The sequence below is a fragment of the Numenius arquata genome, chromosome 4 (genome assembly GCF_964106895.1).
Source record: "Numenius arquata chromosome 4, bNumArq3.hap1.1, whole genome shotgun sequence".
NCBI classification, from domain to species: Eukaryota; Metazoa; Chordata; class Aves; order Charadriiformes; family Scolopacidae; genus Numenius; species Numenius arquata.
The window spans coordinates 76027220-76044974 of NC_133579.1; the positions used below are offsets into that span (position 1 = coordinate 76027220).

General features: G+C 39.2%; 1 protein-coding gene across 5 annotated transcripts in view; it reads right to left on the bottom strand.

Annotated features, from left to right (window-relative positions):
• EZH2 (enhancer of zeste 2 polycomb repressive complex 2 subunit) overlaps positions 1 to 17755 on the bottom strand; it is a 29705-nt gene that overhangs the window by 2960 nt on the left and 8990 nt on the right. For 3 of the 5 annotated variants that reach the window (XM_074146931.1, XM_074146932.1, XM_074146934.1), the window contains 9 exons: positions 17546 to 17709; positions 10972 to 11063; positions 9784 to 10024; positions 9198 to 9367; positions 8727 to 8821; positions 2967 to 3007; positions 1713 to 1838; positions 1144 to 1322; positions 106 to 201 (listed from right to left, as the gene is read on the bottom strand). In XM_074146931.1, the coding sequence (XP_074003032.1) occupies positions 106 to 201; positions 1144 to 1322; positions 1713 to 1838; positions 2967 to 3007; positions 8727 to 8821; positions 9198 to 9367; positions 9784 to 10024; positions 10972 to 11063; positions 17546 to 17709 (1204 nt within the window). Of the gene's footprint in view, positions 1 to 105; positions 202 to 1143; positions 1323 to 1712; positions 1839 to 2966; positions 3008 to 8726; positions 8822 to 9197; positions 9368 to 9783; positions 10025 to 10971; positions 11064 to 17530; positions 17710 to 17755 lie in introns of all 5 variants that reach the window. The other 2 variants (XM_074146930.1, XM_074146933.1) reach the window with 2 other exon arrangements.

The window sequence follows — 17755 nt, forward strand, 5'->3', positions numbered from 1 at the left end:
TCTCTGTCTAAACACGATACCAAGTCAGAGACAATCTCCCGGTCACTGGCCAACACACACCTTCCCCACTGAAGCTCATGCATAACCCGCGTTCTCCAGCCTTACCTCACCACAGTATTCAGAGATGAATTCATTCTTCTGAACAGGATCTTTGATGAAAATTCCCCAGCCTGCCACATCTGAAGGTGCCAATAGCAAGTGCTGTGGGAGAGAAAAAACCCAAAAGTTTAGACATGCCTGGCTTGGACTCGTTTTTTGTTTCGGGGTTTGGTTTGGTTTCTATTGTATCACTTAATGAAATATATGCTGGGACTCCAGGAGAGAAGACAAATGTGGATTCTTCTAATTACCAAATGCACACTGAAATTACAGCTTGTGGATCAGAAATTGTATGTGAAAGAAAAAACACGTGAAGCATTTAAAAACCAATAAAGTTTAGTTTAGCCTTGAGATGAGGGTGTTACATAAAAACATATACACTAAGGACTTCAAACTAGGAAGGTCTGCAAACAGGAGCCCACTATTGGTCAGCTCAGTATTCGACTGAACTAGCCTGTGAGAAGATGTTCCAAAGCAGAAATAAACCTTGGTTTATTTCTTCATTTATAAATAAACAACAGTAATAATTAATAATACAAAATTTATAAATAAATAAACCTTGGTTTACTTCTTCATTTATTTAAGAGAGCTGAACAGGCTTTTAAGATATCTTTGGCAGACTGTTTACAAGTTTGTACGTTAGAACCAAGAACAGAGAAATAGCCAGCATCTATGTCTGAGCCAAACTTCCTTTCTGCTGATCTAGGGAAAGGCTGAGGAGCTACCACTTTAGAACAGCAGCCTATTTGCAAAGCACAAGTTAAGCCTAAATGGGGAAGAGGAGATATTCTGCTGCAGTGTTACACAGAAAACAGTAACTATTTGGTACCTGATGAAATACAGTAGCACATATGCAAGCTAATTTAAGTGGCAGCTACCTCACATTTTGGGGTTTGGGTTGTTTGGCTTTGTTCTGTTTCTTTTTTTTTTTCTCCTCTTCCTGTTTGACAGCAAGAAGAGAAAGAAATTCCATTCTCTATCATGAAAATATAAAAACATCAAAACCGAGGCAAAAGGCATGTAGTTGTATCACTGTCCACATACTTTTTTGGATCCTCTCTGAATGCTGCAGTTCTTGCAAGAAACATTTTTGCTGTCCCAGTGGTCGGCTGCTCCACATGTTAAACAGAGGTCAGGGTCACATTCGCGTACAGCTAGGTAACAGGGGCACTGCTTAGTGTTGCATTGTGCTTTACAACGACATCCAGGAAACCTGTTTTGGCCTACAAAGGGATATATGGAAAACAAAAAGAGCAAGTATGAAAAAAGTACACTGTAAAATTAAGACAGTGCAGATGACAGCATATCAGAATATTAAAAACAACCCCATAGCTATTGATATCTGTATAGGACATTCAGAAATACTGTCAATTCTTCCCTTCCCTGATTTTACTTTAGTCTTCCTCAATTTTAAGTGTGAAGACTATTTCTGACTTCATTCAATGGCTAATTAAGAGGGCCAAAATAAAGTGAACGCGTGGTCCCTTCTCACACCATTTGACGCAATTTGCTGCTTCTGCAAACGCTGCAGTACAGAGACACTGCTGGGACAGAGTTAGATGTTGGGACAGGAAAAAAAAAAATTATAGATAGCTTTTAAATGTTTTACTTACATTCTGAGCTGCACTGACAAAACTTCTCACAGAAGTTTTGAGCAATTACACATGGGCATGAGCTATCACAAGGCTGACGTGGATGATCACACGGCTGATAGTTGTAAACATGATTCGATGACCCATCTGAATAAAAATAGCAATGTTTTGTAAATTTGAAAGATGCAAACAAACAATACGCACTCTTTAAAGTAGAAATTCACTTTTATTCATTTAACTAAGAAAACCCCAAAAATGGACAAAAACCTCTCAAATCTATGATGAGCAGGCTGAAAAACCCCCAGACACCAAACCCGAACTGTAACCTTAGCGAGGTGTTTGGCACCATTAGCTCCCTGCTTCCTAGTGCACTTCAGTCTTCCCATTACTTAGCTGCTTCCAGTATTCAGAGCTGCAAACTATTTCCTGGGCAAAACTGAAAAACAAAACTACAATGGTATAATTTCCTGTATGAAAGTGTTCTAGAATAACACTGATATTATTCAGCAAAGTAAGTTTGCTCAAGTACCCAAAGTCATTTTTGGCTCTGGAGCAACAGTCAACTTTCAAAGACATAGACTGGCAAAATAACACCTGGTCATCGCAACACAGTGCTCTCCCCAGGCAATTCTCCAGTGCAGAGAACACTAACACCCTACGGGCAAGGAGGAACCACTGAGGACAACACTAGAGCTTTACCTGTAGAGCAGCTAGGAGAATTTGGTGCTATAAATTATATTTGCTGTTAATATTCCTGGGCTTGTGCTGGGTTTGCACATATTCGTAAAAATGCTCAAGTTTGCAATCAGCGACCAAAAAGGTAAGAGACAAACGGATCTATTATTTACTTTGCTAAAAGTCCCAACCACTCTAGAAATTTTCAGATAACTATTCCTAAAATAAGCTAGTTTTTTAACAAAAACCAACAACAAATGCTGCTTTTTACCACAGCTCCTATCGTTAATAGTATTTTTTTCTGTACTTCAACGAGGCCGTACTGAAAAGACTGTAAATTCAGCCTCCTTCCCTTTTTATTGAATTACACAGAGCTCTTCCAGTTACATAAAGCAAACCGTACCTTTTGTCCCTACAGTATCTGTAATGAGAGTTCACATTTTTCTTTTTACTCCCCTTTAATCTCTAGCTCCCCACGGAATGTATACAATGGCCTAACATTAAAAAAACCACACCCAAACCCCAAAAAGCAAAACCAAAAAAACCACAATAATAGGATCTTAAAAGTTCAGGACATAAATTGAATGGAAAGATGCTAACCCTTTTTCAGCTGTATCTTTCTGCAATGAGCAGCCCACAACCTGCAAAAACACAAAACAGACACAAGAATGTTGACAGGAAGGGCTGCTGCAGCGCGCTGGGGAAGGTACCTGCATCTCGCACCCGCGCTCCGCTTCACACGGGGACGTTTCTGGCATCCCCAACGCCTGTCAACCGCGCACAAGTCAGCGGAACCATCCTGTCCCCGTCTCCGGGAGCTGACAAGCCCAAGGCTGTGCGGGCTGCTCCCTCCCCACGCCATCCTCAGCCCCAGCGCCGCGCAGACGAGCGGCCCTCACCCGGCCCAGGCTACAGAGACGCCCAGACGGCCTTGAAGGAAAATCCGCAAAGAGGAGGCTGCTGGAGCTGCTCCCAGGAGGCAGAAGCAGCAGCAGAAGGAAGGACACGGAATTGCAGATATGGAGAGACGTGTCTAAATAGGGGCAGGAAGGTCTGCCAGCCCCGTGCTTCCCAGGTGTGGCCCCAGCGCCGCGCTGGCAGTCTCCCACAGACCACAGCCAGGCACGGCCCTTCGGCCGCCGAGCTCCAAGCCTGCCGCGGCAGGAGATCACAGCTCTCTGGCACAGCCGCACTGATGCCACCTCGGTATTTCTTCTGGTCAGACAGATTTCTCCCCGGTTTGTTCAGACAGGTGGTGCTGTGTTAAGCCTTTTCCCTTCTACGTCAATCTCCACATGCCTCTCTCTTACATCCTTACAGTTTTCCTTCAGCGTCCTCTGGTATCTTAGCCAAGCGTTCCCTTTGCGACAAGTGGTTTTGTTGTGTGGTGGTTTCTTGTTTGCCTTTTTTTTTTTTATATTTATATATCATGCTTCTTGCTATCATAACATAACTCACTATGCAGTTCTTGCAAGTTACGGTTAGGCTATTTATTTTGTATCCATTTCAGATTGCAAGCTCTTTGGGTGTGAAATGTCTACTGTCCCATCAATAGCTGCGTCAGACACATTCGAGCAAAAAAACCCGTCTGGACCTTAGGCACCAAAAGAAAAAAACAGACTTAAATTTCAGTAGCCTAAAAATTAAAGGAGTAATCAATGTTTTTAGGTTTTCTTTAAATTCTACTGCTTGGACTTTCTTAGTGTGCCATATAGCAACATGAAGAGACTACGGGGGGAGCCTCATTCCCCAGTCAAAAGCACCCTGCCAGCTGCACCGAGCTACCTCACTGTCCGTCCAGATTTACTGAGGAGTCCAAAATACTTGTGAACACATCTACTCAAAAATCCCCGGCACAAAACACTTAGAAAGCTATTCTGCCTTTCAGTAAATGGAACACTCACAAGTTTCCACTCTGGAAAAGCATCTTCTGGACTTTTCAGCTGCTACTTCTCTCACAAAAGCATGGTATCAATTTCTACTTTATTTAACCAAACGGTTTGCTGCTCCCCCCCCCAGCTGCTTTGGGTAAAGAAGATTCTCTACGCAAATCGCCCTTTCAAAGCTTTACCGTTAGACTTCACCTGAAGTGCTCAGCAGCCAACTCTCTTACAAGCATTTGAAGGTACCCATACAAGATAGAAATGCACCGAGGCACACTGCCCAAGTAACTGAGCTTGAGGGGAGGGAACAAACGCAAAGACTATCAGTGTTACAGAGCACTGTAATAGACAGGTGACGCTCCTATTAAGAATGGCTCACTCTAGGAAAAAAGGCTACCAACGTGTATTTATGAATTACGAGATGTTGACTCCATGTAAGAAGGCAGTTGCCTTATAATTGAAAGGAGAAGGGCAATTTTGACTTAAATTACTCTAATGCACGTCAAACTACTTTTCTTTTTGTCTGGCTGGTATTTGGCAAAGGTAAGATATGCTATATTTTTGAACAATTCTTTCACAGAAGCTTGTCTCTGAACCCAAGGTAATAAGGCCCTGGTAGCATACCAAACCCTTAAAAGCTTTCTGTGGAAAGACTTGTTAAAACACCATTTCGTTACCAATTAGTATGAAACTTTTTTGGCAAGCACTAATGTCCAAACCACAACTATCCTAATACTTTAAAAGTAAAATGCCACTTGCTGACTAGTTACCACCTGAGACTTTTTGGATTCTATGGGAAAGTAGAGACCGTATGGACATGGTCACCTGAATATGACAAAGATTACCATCATCAACATAGCATTAATACTAACAACTCAAAATGGATAGAAAATTAAGTATGGCAGCCACAGTGTCAAAGGCATCAGCTTAGCCACTCTTTTATAAGAGACCGGTGTCACAGGAGGAAGAGAACCTAGCATGAAAGGAGCTGGAGACACACAGTGTGAGCACAAATTGTGGGGAATGACAGAAGACAACATGAAGTTAGCTGCCAACACCAACCAATTCCACAGGAGGTTTGATTAACACAATCAAGTAGTACATTCATTGGATTGTAACTTTCAAAAACTGCCAGGAAGCACTGCATGTTCCCCTGATTAGGGCACAAAGCTGAAGCCTGAACGAATACCATACTAAAAGTGAACTAATTTATCTATCTGCCCTACAATCTGCTATCTCAGCCAGAAACAAAAGGCAAGATCTGGTCCCATGCACCAGGAAGCAAAGGCAAAGGAAAGACAGGAAGTTGAAAAAGCCACTCAAGCTTCATAATGGCAAATTTCCAAGCAAGCAGGTGGATTCGTACATCTGGTAACTGACATTTGCAGGATAGCCAGCTTAGAAAACAAGTGTTTCCAGAAGCATTATGGCAGAAGCTGTCAAAAATATTCTGTTCTCTAATAACAACCTACTAGATTTTGCCCCTGGTTTTGGGAGGCACTGGTATCAGCTAATCAGGCAGTAGAAACACATTCTTTGGAAGAAGCTTCACTAGCATTTCTTTCTTTGCGCAGGGATAGTCTGCCACCCGAAATAGCACTGAAAATTCAAAATATGTGCCAATTATGTCAATATATGTAGTTAGGTTTTTGCAGTGTTTGATTTTCTGGCATCACTCTGTGACTTCTTTTCAGTATCCTAAATCGTATCTTATCCACAGCCTCCCTGCCGCTCTAAGACTCAGTCTTCCAACCTGGTGGCATGTAAGAATATCTGTGCCAATGCCTCAGCTGCTCCTTTTGCCTGATAACAGTGAGACTTTAAATCCCTATAAAAAGGCACCTTGAACTCTAGGCAGAGACACATAAGCTATTCAAACATATGCAGTGAACATCAGTCCAGCAGAAGGTAGGGACAGGAGGAGGAAAATGAGAAAGAAAATACTTTCAAATAAATTTTATTAAGTAAACTCACATCCGAATAGGGGATGAGTAAGGGGAGGAAAATTAAAATAGTCAAGAAGCAGCATGACATGGCCCTGCAATCCATAGTAGATCCTTATACAAATCCAGAGGAAGGAGCGCTGATTAGTTAAAGCAAATACAATTCATCTCCCAGCAATCGAAGGAAAACATGTACCTAAGAGAATGAACAGTACTGAAGTACTCTACCTCCAGCATACACTCATGCTTTTCCGAATTCTTTCTTGGTTCAGATTTTCTATTGGCTTCTATGCAAAGTACTCATTCCTCCAGCAAAGCAGAGTTTTCGCAGATTGACAGGTTAATCTCCAATACATAGGACAGGCTCTCACACTTACTGACTCTCCAAAAAACAACTATATAAATAAAGTCTTATCCTCTTATTGATCAGCCTTTTTATCACCATGTAACAAAAACAACACTGGAAGGAGGGAGATATTATCGTTTACTATCCGAGAGGGGTGTAGTCTTGCCAGCTAGTTGCTCAGTATGCCTATACAGGCACCAAGATATAGGGGGAAATAGGCAAAGTCTTGTAAGGAAATCTGCTATCAAATCAGCTACAAGAGGCCATTAAAAGCAGCATTCTGCTGCTGCTTTTCTCTCCGGTGAATGCTGCTTCTGCCTAAAGGCTGTCTACCACATGTCCACGTGGAAAACCTGTTGACCAGCAACAGAAAAGCACGAACAGGACTAGGGGCTCTAGGACTGAATTTACTCTAGCAGCGAGTAAACTCAATTCAAAGAAATGTAAGAAACAGAGAAAGACTTCCAGATGGTTTTCCCAATTGCCAGTTGTGCAACATCTTTAGAGAGTGCTCAGATTACAGTAGTACGTAGGCAGGTTGAAAGGTTTTCCTTTTTCAAAAGACTACTGCACATAGAAGAATGGAGACAGCTTGATTGCCACCTATTCTGTGACATCAAACAAACAAAAAAAAATCTCCTTCCTTCAATGAGAGTTAAAAGAGTTCAAAGGCCCTTCAAAACTAGATAGCTACCGGAGAAGTTTCTATATTGGCAACTAACAAGAACAAAATAACATCAAGAAATCCCACGTAGTGGTATGTGCTTTTATATATTTGAAAAAAAAAAAAAAAACCAACCCAAACCAAAAAAAGTCTGAAAATTCCTCCAAAACAATGTCAACCCAGTAACCATACAATCCATTTCAGCTTCAAAATACATTTGAGCCTCTGAGTTGCTCTTTTCAAATAGATGTAGTGGCACCATTTTTATAGCAGTCTGCATGAATCTGAAAGCAAGCTAATTCCCGACTGCATATTCCAAATTCGCACCATGGCTAATAACTCCAGACTTAAACAGCCAAATGCCCAAAAACCTGAAAACTGTGCCAAGAGCATTAAATCAATAGTTTTTGCTGAGAAGAGACTCTTCTGGATGCTCACTGAATCTTTTCCTAGCTCACTTCAGCTGCCTCTATGCTACAGAGCAGAAGCATTCTACTCCACATTAACAGTATCTTCAGACCAGTATCAGGAATTTCACTAAGCCTGGACAGAATAAATTTCCTAGACAAGCTAAGACAGAAGCAAGAAGAACTGACAGGAGAAGAACTGGAAGAACAAACCAGGGGGTAAATAAGGAAAGTTAAAAGGGAAAAATAGGAAACTTTATGGAAAAAGGCATACTTATTGCTTGCAGAAAGAAATGTTCTTGCTAATTTCCAGTTGGCTTTTTATCTCCTCTGTTCTTACCCCTGGGAATAAAAATAATCAACGCAGAATCGCATTTTCAGACCTCAGGATTCTCAAAGAAAAATTCATTTCACTAACAGACAGTAGCCACCAAGTTTACAATTTAAACAGAAATTGTTTCAGATGGTCTTTATGGCTCCACTAAAAAGCTTGATTTTGTTCTTCATTGCAGCTTCACTTCAAATAATAACTCGTTAACCTGGTTCTTCAGTTGAAGTTCTAGTTGCTAATGAAACTGGGGTGCTTAAAGGAATAGTCTTTCAAAGAGAAAAAAGGCAGTCATACTAGTTCACTACAACGTTTTTGCTTACTGATCATCTGAGTCTTAATGGAATACACTTCACCATAAAAAAAACTATGAGTTTTAATTTAAAGAATACCATATAATCATTATTGAATCCCATTATAACACTTGTAAATTTAATATTTATTGCTGCAAACAAGACTTTACCACAATATCTTGAATGTTATAACAAACTGTGTAGAGTATTTCTAGTCTAAACTAGCTTGACTACTTGCAGCTACACACGTACAAGAATCTGGCTGTTGTAGAGGTTAAAAAGAAGGGAGAGGGGAAGAGAAGTGGAAGGTTATATTTGCCAATGCGGTAAGACTTTTGTCTGAAACCAAAACACCATTTTGTTTTATTTCTGCAAACTTTGTTTTTGGAAGCAAAAGGATACGAGTTGCACGACTTTTCCTCCAAAATATTTTCTGTTCAGATCCCCTGTATCTCCAATTTATTGTTATGCTAAGGTTATTTAGTAACAGATTTACCTGTGTTTCCTTTTCTTCTTTCTGGGAGGAGTATCAACATCTTCAGCAGGGACTGGAGCAATAATACTAGATTCCTTTACTCTAAACTCATACACCTAACAAGAGATACCATAATACATCCACGATAAATCTCTCACTAGTAGAAAGTTGCTCATTTTCTAAGTTAGTATGATTTCCTCCAACCAACAACTTACAGATTATATCTAGTCATAATCTCTTTTCAATACATTTAAAGTTGATTATTTTTGTCATATAAGAACAGATAGTCTAGTTTAAACCTTCTCTGAATTTAATTTAAAAACAGTTTTAAAACTAACTATGTATTTGTGGCATGAATTCTGGATCATAGCATTCTTGGGAAAACCAAGAAAGTGAATTAATTTTCTCTTTCAGTAATCAATGCTAGTACTTCTATACTTCAGATTTAAAAGTAAAACGCTATCATCCTTAGTAAGTAGCTTCCCTTCTTACCTGCCTGCACGTTTTGGTCCCAATCAGTCTGGCAATTGCACAGAAGTTGTCATAGTAGGTGCCAATAAGAACTCTAAACATCGAGGCTTCTGCGCCACTCCATTCCACATTCTCTGGAGGCTCGATATTTGGCTTCATCTTTATCGGTGTTTGACACCTAGAATTTGCTTCTGTAACAAATAATCAAGAGTATGGGTGAATGGAAGGCTACGTTTCCAAAATTTTTTTACACAGCCCTTAAAGATGTCAAATTATTAAATGTAGCTAAAAATACCCCAGGTTTTGTTGTTTCCTAATCTAAGTGCCACAACAAAACAGCACTTTTCACATACCTCTTAAAGAAGCCAAAAATTAGGCAACAGTAGCTATTGAAATTACACAATCTCACCGCTGTACAATCTAGAACTTTTCTTACAGGGTTCTATTTATTATTACTCTGTCTTTTCACTCGGTTCCACACATTCCTAACACATGGTTTCTAGGATTGTGTGGCTCAACTTGTTGGGTTTGTTTTATTGTTTTGGGTTTTTTTTAATCCTTTCAAGCAGTGTAGCTAATTGACTAAAGAAGCACCAACTAGCCTTACCAGAGGAACTAGATGTTTCATCTTTCTTTTCCTCTTCTTCTTTATCGTTGTTTTCTCCTCCAGTTTCAGTTCCAGCTTCCCTATCACTATCTGTGTCTTTTGATTCCAATACATTTATTGTCGGCGTGCTGGGTCTGCTGGTGTTGTTTGGAAGTCTTCCCCTTCGGCGGCCACCTGGGCGCTTTGGTGGTGTCTTTATACGCTCAGCAGTCAAGGCAGCTGCAAACTCCTTTGCGCCTTCCTAAAAACAAAATACTAGAATTTCAGTAAAAGAATTAAAAGTGTTTTCACCTGTTGGGGAAGAACACGTCCTACTTGCATACTGTATAACTCTGCAATATTCTACAAATTAATCACGTACATACAAATCCAGTTAATTGCCCTCTAACCATGAACATGAATACTTTCGATACTATCAGGAAAAAATAAAATCTACATTTACAAAATACTTATGTCGATATTTCAGTTCCACTTTCGTTTTGGCTGCCAAGTGAAATATAATTCAGAAGTAAATTTCTATTTTCCCAGACAGAAAAAAACGAGAATTTTGCACGAAGAATACTCTTCAAAATACAAGAACTCTTCTTGCACATGGCACTTAAACAATATGCATTCTGCATTTTTCAAAATGCAATCATTGCTAATTTGTTTTCTAGTGGAAAGGGGTAAGACAATGTGTAGCAAGTTTTTAGATTGGAAAATTATGTGGTTTCTCATACTAAAAAATTCAGAGGAAGCATGAGAGAGATTTGAAATTCTATTACTCAGGATTTTGCTTTATTAATTTCCATCCTGTTGTTTCTTAAGAGCACAAATACTGGATGGAATCTACCTTCAGCAAACTAAAAAAACCTTTGTAGTTTTTAGTTGTCATATAACTTCCAAGAGAGCTAAGTTTGTAAGACCCAGTTAACTAGAGTGGCAGCAACACATTATTAGGAGGTAATAATCTTTCTTCCATACAAATATCTCGGGCTACACCTAATAGAGCTACAAATTATTGCTAGTTAGACTTTCAACTGATGATTGGAAGTTAACTCTTTTCTTCCACACAAACTGACTTGACTGCAGGTGGCCCACGAGTATATGCACTATCCTAGATCCAGCACGTCCTTACACTACAGGCAGCTTGCCATACCGCAGCTAGCACTAGCACTTGCTCAATTCTAACATAGAAAATTATCTTACCAAGTGTTGATAACAGTGCGGTCCGCAAGGCTTATTATCTAATGCTGTTTCTGTATTCTTTCGTTTGTAAGTGTTAGGAGTTGCGTGGAATGCTGTTGAAGCAAAACACCACATTTGTAAGTTTTAATTTAAAAAAAATACATTAACCCCAAATAGTATCCAAAACACACGGTTTACCAAGACTTTACTAATAACAGAATAAAAATTATAACAAATGGAAGAAGACAAAATAAGCCCCATCCGGTGACATTTGACTTACCACGTAAATACAGAGACAGCACATGGGTAAGTTTTGCATCCGCCCATTTACATCAGTGAAGACAATCATCAATCATCACATCGCTCCGTGTATCAAGGAAGACTTGCTATACCTCCCTTCCCAACAAACACAACAGACTTTACTTCCGTTACCACGTTAAACAGAATTGTTCAGGACTTCTCCTATTAATGCATGATCATCTATCAATCCAGAAGATTCAGGTGTTTCTATCTTGTCAAAAAATCCAACCCCACACACTTTGGAAAGGTAATGGACTCACTTTTCATTTTTTTTTTTAGTGAGAAGGACACACATGCATTTTTACTCTATTACTTTATCAGAACTCCAACTAAACTGACACGTGTAAGAGTTCAGTTCCTATATCCCAGCTGCAGGGTAAAAATAAGTTCACATCACACAATCACTACGGATCAGAACAACCACAGTTAAGTCTGCCAGTTGCAGAGAAGCATCTGCTCATGTATCTGAGGGACTCTGTATAGCTATGTGGGGGTTGCAGAGTGGAGCACAGCTGGGTACACTCCAGATGCAACACAAGCACCTTTAGAACAGGGTTGCAGAGTTTCCTACCCATTCCCTTTGCCAGAGCTCATCTCTACCAGCTCTCCCCCCCGTGCAGGCCCTGCCTCCCAGCAGGATGTTTTCAGAGAGACGGACTTTCCTCATTTTATTGGAAGTCTTGGGAACGCTCCCGCATCTCATACTTAACTGAAGCCTGGAAAACCTGCAGCTAGACTTTCACCGGAACTCATATACTTATGTTCCCAAATTATATTAAGAGCTTTCTGAAATATCATCCTTAGTTTTCTGCAATTCTCTTTTTAAAAAAAAAAAATCCTCCACACTCAAGGAACGAATTCTTTCGTTTTAGAAAATATAGTTAGATATCAATAAATACTTTTTTCCCTAAATGTGCTAACAGTGGCATACACTACTGCAATGAACAAAACTGGAGAATGCACTTGAGAGTTTCTGGGGTTTGTTTGATTGTTTTGGTTTTTTTCAAAAAAGACTACTCAGTGCTAGTTGTCTGTTTCCTGAGACTCTGAAGAATGAACATGTTTCCTGAGACTCACGAAGACCTACAAAAGACCCATCTGAAAACACATGATTCCCAAGCACTGTAAAAGCACTTACGCAGCAGTTTTACCACAGTTGAAGTTAGGCAGCTGTAACTTACAGTTAAGTTTTTCAACACTCAGTGAATAAAAAGTGCTAATTTTCAAACTGAAGGAAGAAATCCCTCCCCTCTTACTCATATTAATCCATAAGGGCTGTTCCATACCAACACCACACACATTCTTCTCCTTCAATAAGCCGCCACCATAGGCTTTTCTACTCATCTTATTTCTAGATTGTGCACAAGGCTTCTCTTTATAATAGTCCACTACACTTTCAAGACTGACTTTAATGCAGTTCCTTCCCTTTTAAAGAATTTGGTCAGAGCTCACATATGTTTTCACAGACAAAGGTTTTAAAAGCAAATCTCATTTCAGTGATGTGGTTTGCAGCACAGCTCCACAAGCACTTCTTTTGGCACCAGTGGGGAGGGTGAGCAGTGGTGGTGAGCACTTAAGAGAGCTTCTCTGATGAAACCACTCCATCTTGGAACCATCGCTACATGCTCCCCTCCCTTAAGGGAAGGTGCGCCAGAAAGCAAATCATAAATTCTATAACGTTATGTCTGCATTAGTGACAGCAACACACGGGAACCTCAGGGAGGCAATGTATTCTCTTCCAAGGCCTTCTTTAAAAGGTATATACGATATAGAAGTATAATCAGTTAAATATTGCATCACTTTAGAGAAATATATTACATTTTATAAATCTGGAAACAAAAAAAAGCACTTCATTTTTCCACATACAGATATATAGATATGTAAAAATTACTTATAAGCAAGTATAGGAATGTAATTTATGCATATTGTTGCATTCCTCCTTCCCCCACATTCCAGTTAAAAGCTTTTATGCAGTATTTCACTTCTCATAAGTTTCACATATCCTTGAAGTGTTCATACATTCTGTAGGTAAAATAAGTTAAATAACAAAGAAACCTTGTAATTTAATGCCAATAATGCCAAGTTATTCCTACTTTATTCCAACGCTAGAAAAAAGCTTTTAAGAAACAATGAGATGATGGGAGCCCTGCATCCAAAAGCAGAGGAAAGAAACCCCACATTTTCCAATGCTGCATCTGTAAATTTGCACAGTATACAATTTCATTAATTCAGGGTTTGAGGTTTTTGTTTTATTTTGTTTTTTTTCCACATAACTGCTTTACCGTCTCTTCATACTACAAGGAAAATAATTTTGCAATAATGCAAAAGAACAGTAAAACATTTGCAAGTCACAATCCATATCAGACTGCTGCAATGTGCAGAAATCAAAACTATTCTTTTTACACGTCACTTCGCAGATGCAAGCGTTTCTCTCACAAGTTCATTTGGTCCTAAAACAAGTGTTTATTTTTTTAAAAATTGTTTTCCTTTAGACAACAAAGAAATATTTAGTTTGTAATGCAGTGAAACAAATCAATGTTTGAATTTTTAAACCAGCGAAACATCAAAAATCCACTATATCTGATGCTTACTATTAGAATCATATCTTGTATTCCACTATTTCAAAAACACTCAACACACTGTAGCGCTGACAACTACAGTTAGAACCTACCACCGCTGTTGCGAGGTATTTTTTGTGGGAGGCTTGTTACAAAGAAATCACCGAGTACAAGAACAAAACTGTTTGTATAGCTGTATTATGAGTCTTACAAATATCAGTAATATTTTTTTTTCAAAAAAAAAAAAAAATAATCAGACGACTTTGTAGAATTTCCTAAATAACTAAACTATGTATTTCTTCAATAATTTCCTTAAGAAAGTAATTCCAAAACTGCTTCACTGAGCACGTTTTCTGTCTTTGAGATGTATTACCTGTCTCATCCCCAATGGGCTCAATTCTCATATTTTGCATAATGTGAAAGTACACAGGCAACAGCTTAGCCTGAAATGTACATTGGCTTCACAGTCAAGCTATTTGGGAAATTCTCCCTACCTGATATTTTTCCTTCTTCTAAATTCTTTGTTAGTCCAGACATTTAGGCATAATTCCTTGCTGTCAGCAAATGAAGTCGGTACACAAGTTTTTTCAGTAATGTCATCACCTGCATATAAAGGGATTGCCAGGTCGTCAAGGGGACTTGACACGTTAAAAATCTAATGATAACTTTTCCAGTGTTTAACCCAGATGTTCTACAACAAAGACTTGAAATTCCATTACGTAAGGCTAATCTTAACAAAAATGGAATCTGAGAGGGGAAATTACAAAAATCAAAACCAGATCTAATAGAATTCCTGTATTTTTTTAATTCTCTATGCCTTCTCCACATATTTGCGCCTTTCAAAGTACAAAACTGATCACTGTAGCCCACCACGTTACCAAAGTTATTCATCAAAAACGTCATCTGCAGAAGCCAGGACATCATCCTGCAGTGCTCGGCAATTGGATGAAGTTGAACGTAAGGGCAACTGATTAGGGTGCAATGTTATCAACTTTTTAAAAAAAAGTTAAATTGTTACAGATACACTGCTACTGCACAGCCCTCCAATAACCAGAGTAGACTGCTTTTGATGAGTTACTTATTCCCAGCAATCAATGTGGTGGATTTTTACCAAGAGTCTTAAAATTTCACGGAAAGCAAAGAGGTCATACAACTGACTCAGTTTTTCCAGATAAATTCCTAGCTCTAGACAGACACGCAGACAGACAAACACACAGACAGAAAACAATCCTCTTTCTTTGGTGTTACTGCAGACAAAAGCAGAAGGAAGCAATACATCCAAGCAGTGACCAGTCACTTGTAGAAGTGGGGTTTGGGTATTTCTTCAGGGAATGGTAACTGAAGTATCCGTTTACTACATTCAGCATTTAGTGTGGAGGCTACATAGCGGATGTGTAAATCAAGCTTCAACAGATCTGTGCAACAATGAAGTATCAAATGTATTTTTACCAGTAACAATGCATGTGCTGCATAAGCTGTCATGAAGAATGTTATCATAACTGGTAATTTCACACTTCGTCTTGACACAAAGGTACATCTTGAATGCCTACACAGTGGAAGCGCTACTCTTCCTTCTTTCTACTACGGCCCTGAAAACCTGAAGAGATGACTTAAAGTTTGGGCCTTTTTATCTATGAGGTATGGTTTAAAATGAAGCCTTGGACATACACCATTTTGGAAAGAATACTAACTTGTTCAAGGGTCTTATCAAAAGTCACCAGCAACAAGAACGTAGGCAATTGTTTGGCATAAACACTTTGTCTCCCATCCAAAGGTGAGGAACACAGAGATAGGGGGCACAACGCTTTCAGCTTAAACGATGTTGCTAGTGTGAGAATTGAGGTCCTTCAGCTGATCAGTGACATGACTTTGTCATTGTCTGAATCTGGCACTAAAGAACATGTCAAAACAAACAACACTATGAACCTGTCCTTTTCTTTTAGTGCTGTGAAGAAGCCTCACAGAGTTGGTGCCTCAAAACTGGGGACCGGTAATACCAGGCTCCCCAGAGTAGTAGGCACCAAAATGGGGTCTGTGGACCCTTTCAGTTCTACTTCTAACAACCTGCAAAAGTGACTATGAAAGGCAAATCTATATAAACGATGTAAGTAATCAAATACATGTTTATTTTAGAGGAGAGCCTATACCTTTCACTGGAAAACTTCTACAAGTTTATAAAATTAGTGAGAAAAGTGGCCTAAAACCACTGCTGAAGTAGTACCTAAAATCTTCTGGGATGCTGCTGGAAAAAGTTTGTACTCGCCATGTCTGAAAAATGCTTTCTTGTTGACTTAAAAACCAAACTTCTTTTGAAGAAGTCAAACTAGACTGGCACTCAGTCTCCCTGCTAGACTATTGAGAGTGTCAAGAACTCATAAGACCACTGCCAGATGAAAGGATTTGCCAAAAGGTAGCACACAGCTTCACTTCCCTGTCCTACAGACTAAGACTGCACATAGCACTTCTTAGAATGAGTCATCCAGGCAACTAAGATACTTCTCAACAAAACCTACAGCTTCACAGAACACGACACGTTGAAGCTGGCTGGACAAAGCAGCAGCTGTACCTCCAGAAACTTACAGTTCTTAAACATTATTCAGAAGTAAGAGCTTCTTTCGTAGCATTTTCAAGCAAGGCCTGCCAACAGAACGCAAGGAGAAAGTGAAACTAACAGACCTACCTCCAAAAGCCATAAATTCTAAAGAAACTAGGAACAGGAAAACCTTTCTCCCAACCCCACCCCCTGCCATCTGAGAACAACTCCAGTTCCTCCTCAAGCTGAAAGGCAGCTAAGGGATACTAAAAAGCAGCAGCACTGTGTAAAGCCTTCGGTGTGAAGTACAAATACAGGCAGATCGCATGTGTGCTGGATGAGGAGCTGCTGACAAAAGCACAAAGATTTCCAAATGAACATGCATGCACACTCACAGTGAAACATGCAAATGAACAGTTAAGTCAAAAGAGAAAATTAATTTGAAAGAGGGCATCATAATGTTCAACTACAAGTCGAAGCCACTTCGTATTTGACTGTTAGTTTCCCCTTTATATTTGACTCCTTTCTCAGAGAAAGAATTGTCTCAAGTAGCACTTCAGAATCTCTCATTCTTTACACTTTGCAAATGGAAACATCGTTGTTCAATCCTTCCCCTGAAAGAATGTGACAACGTGAAAGCAATTCAGTGGAAAGGATATCACAATTTCTAAAACTCAACTGTCTGAAACAATTCTTCTTCAAATCATCAGGTACAACTAAAGTGTCTAGAAAGTAACCTGAGAGAATAAAGGATAAAAACTGTTCATGGATATTCATGCACCCTGCTGGAAGATGAAGCAAGTCTGATGAATAACCAGGCATTTTTAGGGAGAAATATATTTCATTCTCCATGCACAAACTGAGAAATTGTAACACAGAAACAGTAGTAGAAGACAATGTAGTTTTCTTGAAGACTATATAAAGAGAAGTAACGTTATAGGTTGATCCAAGCCAGGAATTCTATACAAACTCCTAAATGCAAAAAGGAAAACAAACTACCCCAAACAGGTGCATTCAGTTTTCTGAGGTATAGTTTTCACTGCAAAATGATGTCAACATGGACAAGTTGTTTTTGCAAACTTTAGTGATATTACTGCTTTTATTTTTTCTTCTCTTTCCTTCCTTCTGTATTGCATCTTATAGTACTTTGTTTCCTGAATTGTAAAAATTAAGAGATATACAAGCACACCACAATTGTACTTACGATGTAAGAAGCAATCATATTTAAAACAGCGTCTACAGAAGAGCGTGTGAAAAGAGTGCAGGCTTTGCTCCCTCTGAACAGATTTAGCATTTGGTCCATCTATGTTTGGTGTGCATTCAGGAGGAAGAGCTCCAGGAAGCTGCTGCTCAGTGAGTTCTTTGTATCTTAAATGAAAGAAATAGAAGTTATTTATTCAGTAAAATAAAAAAA